Raw genomic sequence first — 10,373 nt, 5'->3', positions numbered from 1 at the left:
CTGGAGGCTTTTCTGGGCTTTGATGCTCCTTCCCAGAAGGGCCACGCACAGTTAAGGACTCCGCGTCTTCCTCCGGCTCATCTCGCTGATCGGTTTCTATCTGAATCAAAGGCACTTCCCTGTGCTGACCCGCAGGGAGGCATCCGGGGCTCCTCACGGGCTCTTTTTTCTCATCCGCGTTCACTCTGTCCCTTTTGGGCTGTGCCTGACCCTCCATTGCGCTTTGGGGCTGTTTGCTCCCCAGCACGTGTTCTTGGCTGGTGTACTCGAAGGAATCCTGCTGGACAACAATTAAATTTTTACCACTTTCAACAATATTTGCAGCCAGTCTGTTTGCGTATTGTTCCACATGTGGTGGGGAATCGCTGTGAAGCTGCTCTGCCTCTGCAGCCTCTGCCTCATCTGCTATGATTTTGTTCTTGCGCATTAGCGACTCGATAGAACTTGCCCACGTCTCGTGAATCAGCATGTCCGTTATCTGGTCAGTCCTGCATCTCTGGTACAGGCAGGAGTCAGACTTGCAGAGGCCTGAAGAAGCCGCGGTGCTGACTGGCTGTACGCTTAAGGAGTCCTGGTGATGGTGGGCAAATCCGTCCAATGAATTCGCCTTAATGGGGACGTTCACCGTTAGCCTGGAGCCTGACAATCTGCTGTCGGGCACCGATGACTGCCTGAAGCAAAAGGATGATCGTAGAGAGGGCGGTAGCAAACTGCCACACCAGTCCTTTGAGTTCCGAGGGGAAGAGAGGTTATCTTTATTCTCCTTTTCTATTTCTCTTAGCATGTACCTGTAAAATTCTTCCGTTATGCTTTCTGTGCTGGACTGTTTGGATGGGCAACTTGGTCTTACGTTCAGATGACCGTTTTTCTTGGCGGCCTGTTGCAAAGCAGAGGTTAAGATGTTGTTTGCATTTTTTCCTGCATAGTAATCCAGTAATAAATCAAACCCTCTTCCTTCATTTTCCATCTGGTTCACCATGAATCTTGAAAATTCGTCTGTAATGCTTTCACAGCTCGACTGCTTTGAGACAGAACTTGTCTGGCTGACAGGCTGACCAAAGGCGTTCATTAGGCCTAGGGTATTGAAAGAGGCTTTGGAATCTGAGTCCTCCTCCGGTATGCTCTCACAGCTGGAGGCCTTGGCTCGGCTCCATCTGTCACAGTGCAGCCTGTTCCTGGGGTGGTTTGGACCTTGCCAGATGCTATCAACGACAGAGAGTTCGGTGAGGTTCATGATCTTGGCCGCCACTTCATTTGCAAAGATATTGACTGAATCTGGTGTGTCCTCAAGGTTTATAGATTCATCTACCACCCGATTCATCAATCTCTCCTTTAGCTCAGGATGCTCATCTGTTTTTCTTTTGATCTCGCTAAGTCTGGGTGCCCTGTGCTTCCGAACAACCGAACCATTGGCATGGGCTTCCTTTTTCCTCTTCACGGTTCTGCATGACAGACTCTGGGTTATCAGATACTCGTTTCCTCTCTTCCACGCACAGAACCAGGGTTGCTTCCCATTGGAGTTTTCAAGGCAAATGGCAGCTATTTCTGTTGCCATAGAGACAACCGTTTCTGCCAGCTCTTCTGCGAAATCCGCTATACAGTATTTGTCTCTCGAATGTTTCGCCTGTAGCACAGGCTGAGACGGAAGCAGGACCTGGTTTCCTAACAAGGACAAGCTCACCTGAACGTCATTACTGAGCACAGCATCGCGCTGATGCTGGGCCGGGTTTTCTGCATTCGCGGTGGCGCTAGAAGACAGCTGTTCTTGGACGCCGTGCCTGCACTCATTGCTGGCAAAGGCGTTTTCTCTGTCTGAAAACGATCTGCAGTCCTTCTGATGATGATGACTGTTACTCTGATTTGGGGATTTGTAACCATCTCGTGCGGTTCTTTTCAGGTATCTTTTCCTGGGAGACATTTTTGCAACAAGTGCGTTGTGTCCTGTAGCTCTACTTGTTGGTTCTGAATTCAGTGCGGCACTTTCCCAGCTACTGACATCCTCCACGTGACTCTGCCCTGTGTCTGTGACATCTCCAAGCTCTTTGCTAGCGCTAGTGCTGCGGGAGGTACCAAACAGTGTGGCAGCAGAGTCATCGAGGGGGCTGTGTGAAGTTTCACGTTCCGTTGCCTGTGTTGACCATCCTTCTGCTCTTGTTACTTTCTCAGCTTTCGTGCTCTCAGAAAAGAGAGGAGAACACTCTTCAACTTGTCTTATGTCGTTCATCTTCTTGCACGTGAAATAAATTACGTTAAAAAGCAACTCATTTGCTGTGTCCATGAAAATGTCTTGTGTACTTGAGCCACGTTCTGAACAGGGGCGTAGCTGTCTCTTCTTCCTAACCTCTTCAATGGAATGTCGTAGAATAATATTGGATAAGTTCTGCGCGAGTTCGTCCCCGATTGCTTCATCGGTGTGTGGCAGCCGGGGCCTTGCTGCCGTTTCAATAATTTTTCCATTCATGGATTCCATAAAATGCCCTACGTTTTTGTAGGCATTGGGTTTTGTCAGAATGGCCGACGCCTCTTTGAGAAGCGCCTCTGCAATGCTGTCGTTCAGCTTCTCCATGCTGCTCCCTATCGCTATGCTGCAGTGCAGCGTCACGGCTGCGGAGGTCTGAGCAGCGGACAGAAGTCCACTCGAAGTTGCAGGGTACTTCTCCTCCTCTGTCTCCCCCAGGCCACACACGGCTACGGCACTTGCTACTTGAGTCATGCCACAGAGCGCAGATGGAAATGAATATTCTGTGCCAGCACAGTCTTCCAGGAGCTGTGAAGGTGCTGCGTGCAGCTTTTCTTTATCAACCGTTCCGCTTTTAGAGTCTGGGGCTTCTTGTTCCCATCTGAATTTTTCTGCAGCCTGGGGGCTGGAAATGGTTCCAATGACAGTGGCTGCACAGGCCAGGGCCACCTCTAGAGCACTCTGGCTGTGCCCATTAGAATGTTCTTCCTCCAAGTAATCCGAGGCTTCGGCAGAACTTTCTGGCTCAGCCCAGTGGCACAGGCTGGGGAAGGCGGGACCTGGCCAGTCAGATACGTTCTCGGAGCTGTCTGGACTTTGCACTATGACAATCTTTGGAAGCTCGTTCCACAATCGGGAGGGAGATAAATCTTCTGACTTGGAGGAGCTGCCTGCGGAGATGCTGACTGCAGCCTCCTCACTACACGTGGGTTGGGACTGGGATAGCCGAATGAACGCGTCTTGCAGCACAGATTCCGCTAGGTTTGTGGCATACTGACCGGTAGTCGCTGGCTCGCTCTGTGGGGGAGGACCCGCTCTCCTGACACCGGCACAATCCTCTCTGTCTGTTCCACCACCGTCTTTCGCTGTTGGGTCACACGGAGGCCCCAGTTCCTCTTTGCCCATTGTGGTTACAGATGCATGTTCCAACACATGGGCTGAGCAAGAGTTTTCAACCTCTCCAGCAAAATCAGTAGTACTAGAGGATGAAGTAGCTCCTGCAGCTAATTCCTTCTGCAACAGTATTTCCTGGTCTGGCTTCTCTTTGGGCTGTAAGATGCCATCTTCAGCCAAGACGTTCACAGCTTCAGGGACTCTAGCAGCTGCGTTCTCTTTATTAATGCCGCTCCCTTCGAGAACCAATGGCAACCTGGCTTTTCTGTAGTGGAGATTTTCAAATCCCTTTCCTTTATTTTTTTTGACATCTGAAGATGCTTCCGAAACACTTACTTTTTCATGACCTTTAAAAGAAAAACAAGAAATTAGATTCTGCAGAGTACCCCATAACTGTGAAAGGGGCTGCGCAACGGCGTAAGGCACCCCTGCCCTGTACAACTGCTGCACAGCCACGAACCCTTCTCTCTGAACAGCGGGTTAAAAACAGGGGTGGCTGTCCAGGTTCTAAACAACAAGTATGAGCACGAGTTAATTCCGAGCGCAGTCCCTGCGAGTACTGCTGCAGCTGCCTGGCAGTGCGAACAGCAGCAGAATTATGCCCAGCCCTCCTGCTTTTACCAGTTTTATATTCATCAGCCTCGTTGTCCTCCTCGAGGTGCTCAGATGCTGTGAGGAAATCTTCTTCTATTGAGGACACGGAGCAGTTCGTGTCATCCTCGGGCTTTAAGATATGAGCTTCTGTCTGCACCTGTCTCTCCTGAACGAGTTCAAGGCCAATCAGAAACTTGTTTATTTCAAAAATGATGCAGCTCGCACTGTTCTTCCTGTTGCCCCTCGCGCACTGAACCAAGCAGACATCTGCCAGCCAAGGACACTGGAGGGGAAAAGAGTATCAAATGGTTACTGAATTAAAAAACGAACCTTATTTTGAGCTCCCCTCTCTATAAGTATCTCGGTGCTGTTCCAGGGCAGAGCTGTGGTGCAGTTGGTCATTCAGATGTTGGTAACTCGGCGGGCGGGGGCAGTTCCATACATGCCAAAACAAGGTGGGGGGGGCCGACAGCCTTCATTACATGAGTGTCTTGGGAGAGAACCCAGCTGCAGCACAGGGTGATTTTGTGGAAATTAGTTGTGTGTTTTCAATCAACTTGTTTCAATGGCAGAGACGTGCCTGCTTTAAGCCATGCTGGGGTCACCTGCCCCACGGTTGTGCCGGCCTCGGCCTCGCTCTGTGGGCGTTTCCTGTCGCGTGTGGGCAGGAATTCCTTTTCAGAGTAACTCTTGTTAGAAGGCAGCCCTCCTAATATTGGCTGTTCTGGAATAGTGTTTTGTTTTGTTTCTTTGCTCTCCGTCCTCTCCTTCCTCTCGGGTGCCCAAAGCCCCGTTCTTTCAGAGCAGCACAACCTCCCCCTGGAAACGGGCTCCATGGTGTGCCGTGCTGAGCCTTTGCGTAAAACTGTCTTACCCGGAGCAGCCGTACAATTAACTTGAAAGCTGGACTGAAACTGAGAGGAAGGAACTCGTTCTACTCATTTTATCAATATTTATCCAACCCCTGAGCTGGGTTATCTCTCTGCTGGGGCTGTGTTTGTGGTATGATGTGCCCTGACGCACAGCCAAGCTTTTGCAGCTGGTGATCTTAATGCCAGCCCCCAGGAAGGACCAGCTTTTGAGCAGAGTCAACCCTGGATCGAGGTGGCAGACTTCAAGCTGTGCAAAAGATGCCCTGGCCCCCTGTGCCTTTGCACAGCATCTAGCACGTCCTATCCCCATCCTACACCTTCTGTCTTTGAGTGTGGGTGTAAATCTGGTCATAAAGGGAGCAGGATGAGGATTATGTTGGAATAGAGTGTTTTATCAGTCTGCTCTTCCACCTAAAAAATGTGACTGAACAGGAAGCCAGATAAATTAGTGTGTTAGACATAAAACAGAACAGATTTTTTTGAACTAGCTGCTAAGAAATAGTTGCTGAATCAGACCTGAGCACACACCATATTGTGAGCAACGTTATTAAGACCAGAGGCAGCTTTGGATCAACACCCTGCTGCTGCTGCTCCAGTCAGCGGTTTGCAGGGTTGTGAACAGGGTCGTGAACAGGCCTGAGGGGGAGCGGAGTTGGACAACAACTGTGTGAGTCTTCCTACAAAAGAACCTCTCTGAGGAGCCCCACAGAGCTCGGGATGCGCACAGTAAATCTCCCCCCCTTTTACTCGCCTCGTGCTGCAGAAACTGCGGTCAGTTCTCATTCCTCTCTAGCAGGCCAGCCTCCGTGGCCCTGGGCTTTCGGAGGTGAGATGACCTGGGTACCGGAGTCACCTTGTTTGCGCCTGGAAACGCCCCTGTGCACGTGCCAGCAGCTTCCCCCAGGGAAGTGGGGTTTGGGGCTCCACTGCTCTCACCCCAGGCTGGTGCTCTCATTTTTAAAAATCTTTCTAAATTCAGCCATTAGTCATAAAGAAAGCTCAATAACCAGGCAATTCCTCTCTTTAAACATCAGCTTACTGGTACTACATAAAATTCAGTGATCTCTGCAATACAGCCGTTCCAGGACTCGCTTCCTGCAGACTTTGTACACAGGTCTACTTCAGTGAAAAAGAAGTTTTCTGCTTTTATTTTGTTGTTTTATTTTTTGCCCTGCAGCAGATAAAACTGGAGGTACCTGTTTTTAAGTTTGCTGAGACAGTTCGGTGCTCCAGGAGTTTTAATGAAGTTGTTCCCAATTCATGCTTGGCCAAATGAGATCAGAATCAGGCCAAAAAATACTGAAGTATTTTTCATGCTCCTTCTTTACACAGACACGAACAGGGATAAAGTAGGATAAAAATGGAAAGGAAGAAAGAGCTTTTTATTGCAGTAAGGAGTTAAGGTTCTGGAACTCCTCTGTTCCACTGCCTTGAAGCAAATGTGATCGTTTGCTCCCTTGCTCCATGTGGTGTCAGTAAGAGGAATTGCATTCTTGGCCTCCGGACCACAGACGGGGAATATTTCATTGGCAATAATGGGAGCGAAGGGGTTAGCATGAAAACTTTGCCTTTAGCTCCTTTAAGTCTCAGGTTTTAATTAAGGCATTAATTACTTTTTAAGTTGACAGACGCTAAGTGAGGTATCAGCTCTGATAGGGTATTTTCCACGGTCACATTCGGGCTTGCAGGAGCCTCCGGGACCCTCAAGCCAAATCGTCAGCTCTTTTCCGAGGGGCTGCATGCTGGGAGAAGATGGACTGGGAACAGGAGTGGGAAGCAGCAAGCCTGCCCTGGAAAGGGGGTCTGTAGGAGCTGTGCCCAGCCCCGCTGTGTGCGTACAAGTGTTAATCTTTCCTCTCCCCGCTCTGTGCTGCCCTCCTCACTCCTGCTATTCTTGAAATCTGGGCTTATGGTTCATCTCTGTCACCAGCGCCTGCCCTCCCTGAGGGACCAACAGCTCCTGCGGCTGAGAGCATTATCAGCTGCCACCCAGACATCCCCAGGATCCTATCCCAGCGTCACCCCCGCCACACACACTTAACTGGCTTCTGTTCAACAGATTTATTTTTTTATGTTTGCAAACGCCCACTCATCTCTTCAAGTGGTGTGAGGTCTGTGCTTTCAGCTTCCTTTTTTCCATTTTCCACATTCCACCCTTCCCAGGTGTCCTGTGATCTTAAAGATGAGTTTATTCCTACCTGGGGGACTTCATAACCAGCCTGAAGGCTTCCTGAGGCTAATCCACTCAGCAGGACTATCTCGTTTTCCTTTGGTGGCTGTACGTTCATCGAACTGATGAGTTTGGGGAGACTTGGAGAGACGCTGATCAGCCTCTGCAGTGTGAAAGACAGATTTTGCTCTCAGGTGGGGAAGCCTGAGTTGCACCGTTGTATTCATAAATACAGAAATATCACTTGTCGGCATCCCTGTAGAAAGCGTACGTGAACACACTACTGTGAGCTGATTACAAATAGAGCTGGTGGCGTTAAAAAGCACGTTCTTTCTTTTGAGCCACCAGGCACGACAACAGTGACAGGACAAACCCTGCTCAGCTGTCCAACGGGACAGTGTCACCCCGTACACTGTCTCGGGCTAGTGGCTTGATTGTATTTGTGCATTGAAATGCCTGGCCTTCCTCCTACGGGTGAGTTCCCGAGAGACTGGGCGCACCGTGTTTGCTATTCTCTAAACCAGAAAAGACCCGGGAAGTGTGGTAACGCGACCAGTAATCTCCCAGGTTTTAGTTACAAGACGATTCAGTGATGCTGCGCTTTTCCCTTTTCATCTTCAAAAGAATAAGCTTGCAGTACTGTTATTTTTCCTCAGAGTGAATCAGATATAACAAAACTTTCTGCCTTAGTGAATCTAATTCAATTTGGGGAACAATTCGCTTTTCAGTAGACTGGTCTTCAGCTGAGCCTAAGTATTTAAATCTGACATAACTAAATTCAGTGCTTCAATTCAGTTTGACATTTTTGTGCCGTACAAAAAAGTCCTCATCCTTTTCTTTTTCCAAACCCTGTCACCGCACTCTTTTCTCTAGGTATCTCTGTTTTCCCACTGCTTACATTTCCACATTTTATCAGACTTCTTAGGTACAGGAAACTGTGGCATTTTGTGCATCTTTTACTTCAGTTCCTTACCTTTTGCTCAGCGTAAGCAAGGAAAAGTCTGGGAAGATAATTGTTTTATTCCAAACCCCCCAATTTAACCCATCCCAAGGTTCACCGGGTAATGCAAAATCCTAACAGTACCTATTAGTAAATGGTTTATACATTTCATATGAACAACAGCTCTGCCAACATCTTTAAAATTCTTCCTTCGCCACATCAGCGCGGTCTTTAAAAATCCCCCCCACGCAAAAGCGGATTTACACCAACTGCATATTGCACACGCAGATTGCGACGGGTGGACTTCCTCTCGGAGAAGCGTACCACGAACTTGTGCTAGCAGGGAACTTCTGTTACCTATGCTGAAAACTGCAAGAAAAGCATCATTTTCCAGTCAGGGCTAACAAATGTGCTGGTCTGCACCAGAGGCTTCCTGTCTGAACTGCAGGCAGGCTTTGGGATGTCCCCGTCGCCAGTCCCGCCACGTGCTGGGCCCTGGGGAGTGCTGGCTGTGGGCACCTCGGGGTGCAGCACCTCGGGACACCGTCGGGGCCCGGCTGTGAAAGAAGAGCTGTGGTTATGTGAAGTGGTGACGGGAAAAATAATGCAGCTGTTTGATTTGGGCTTGGAGAGGGAGGAGTTTCATCTCCTGGCGTGGGGAAGTGTGGCTGCACACAGCTGGTTTACGCTGGCTGTTACGGGGATCTAGCTCCACGGCTGAGGGAGAGACTTTTGGCATTTCCTTATGACTTGCTACAGCTGTTGTTCTTTAACAACCGCTGCAAACCACTGCAAAACCACTGCTTGGTAGGAGGGAGACAGCGCTTCTGTGGGTTCAGGAGGGGTACAGCTCCGCACAGTTAACCCGCTGGTTCCACAGACACATCAGTTTGCCGCAAGCAGCTGTACTCATCTGTGATGGCTGAATTTTCAGATCCTGGGTACAGAAAACAGCATCGGGAAATGGTTCCTGCTAGGGAATGACTTGCAGGAGGCAACGAGGTGCCAGCATTGATTGTCCTCCCGTGAGCTAAAAGTGGTTTCAGCAAACTTACAGTAACACTTTGCGAGGAATTCACTGATACTGTCGGGAGATCCCATTTTTGTCCACTTACCACATATTGCTGCGTCGGTCACAGGCGCTGAGCCAGGGCGATGAAACCCAGCTGACAAAGGAAGATGTGAACCCAGAACCGACACCAGGCCGTTTCTGTAAGAGGTGACTCCCTCAGGTCTGAGGGGTTTGGAGTGGTGTGTATGTTAAATAGCATTTCATGACGGAGTGTGTAAAATAACCAAACTTTTCTCTGCTTATAAATCCCTTTCTTCTACCTTCCAAAGTTTCAGTTAAAGAAGTAAAACGCACCTTTAGTTCTGTCTCATCTAGACCCCTCCTCAAGCCCACATGATCAAACCATCTGGAGTTTGACTGGGTAAGACTGGACAGCTGAACAACACCTGAATGAGTGAAGGATTCTAAAGAGCTTTTTGGTAGGAGGAAAGAGAGACATCAGGAAATATTCTTCTGTAGTGTCATGTCGAATTAAAAACTGGGAGGTACTGACATGTGACGTTTGCTTCCCTGGTAAAACCCAGGCTGAGCAAGAAGTCCACTCACACGGTACCCGCTGTGAATTCATAGGCGGCAACAACCTCTTAGATATTTCTGGGACGGGAGTGAGAAAAGCTGTAAAATGTGGCCTGGAGTTCAGGTAATTTCAGACTCCTGATGCACTGATCTTTGCAAGGGTTAAAAATCCAAGGCTGGCTTTGATTTGTCCGTAGACTTTTGGTCCGGGTTTGCTTTGTAGTGCTGGTGAACCTGACTAGACCCACTGTGCATGTTACCGAGATGTGAATTGTTACCTGCTTCACTTGCTCATCGCTGCAGTCGTCTCTGCTTGCATCTAAATTCACAAAACAAACCTGTAATGAGAGAGAACAAGAAACGGGAGCTTATAAAGTTGTGTTAGTGTGGCGGCAGCCCTTTTAAAGCCGATCTACGTTCCTTTCTCTCTTTCACGGGCACCCCCTTGCCGTGGGGAAGGAGCTTGCGTGCCCTTGTGAGGCTGAGAGCTGTGCTGGTGGTGGCATGTGCCTCCGGTGGGGTCTCCCAAGCCAGACAGGTCTCAACTGAAGGGTCAGACAAAGTGTGTCCACGGGCAGGATGGGCTCACTAGCCTTCGGGCAGCCATCCCAGGAGAAGGACAACTCTGACTTCAAACCCGGGCAGATGGAGCTTGTTTAGCCCTGTAAGGCATCCATCATCTCAGAGAAGGATACTCTAACCAAACCTACGACCCGAGGACTTCGCTGTCACCGTCCAAGCTCGCTAGGCCCTGGCAGATGAACCTCAGGTGTAAAGGGTGGAGCCAGTTCCACGCACGCTGCGCCTCACCAAAAAAATCCACCGTGCAGGCCTGAAGGGTATACTCACGTTTGCAA

At 49.4% G+C, this 10,373-nt stretch overlaps 1 protein-coding gene across 1 annotated transcript in view; it reads right to left on the bottom strand.

The window, feature by feature from the left end:
• SPHKAP (SPHK1 interactor, AKAP domain containing) overlaps window positions 1-9,854 on the bottom strand; it is a gene marked incomplete at its 5' end in the record, with an annotated part of 18,381 nt that extends 8,527 nt beyond the window's left edge. Inside the window, 4 exons of the mRNA XM_010133290.1 lie at window positions 1-3,699; window positions 3,974-4,229; window positions 7,017-7,151; window positions 9,795-9,854. Of these exons, the coding sequence (XP_010131592.1) occupies window positions 1-3,699; window positions 3,974-4,229; window positions 7,017-7,151; window positions 9,795-9,854 (4,150 nt within the window). The remainder of the gene's footprint in view (window positions 3,700-3,973; window positions 4,230-7,016; window positions 7,152-9,794) is intronic.
• Between the last annotated feature and the right edge of the window lie 519 nt (window positions 9,855-10,373).

Source organism: Buceros rhinoceros, unplaced genomic scaffold (assembly GCF_000710305.1).
Source record: "Buceros rhinoceros silvestris isolate BGI_N320 unplaced genomic scaffold, ASM71030v1 scaffold9513, whole genome shotgun sequence".
Lineage (NCBI taxonomy): Eukaryota > Metazoa > Chordata > Aves > Bucerotiformes > Bucerotidae > Buceros > Buceros rhinoceros.
This window is presented reverse-complemented; position numbering and strand designations above follow the sequence as displayed.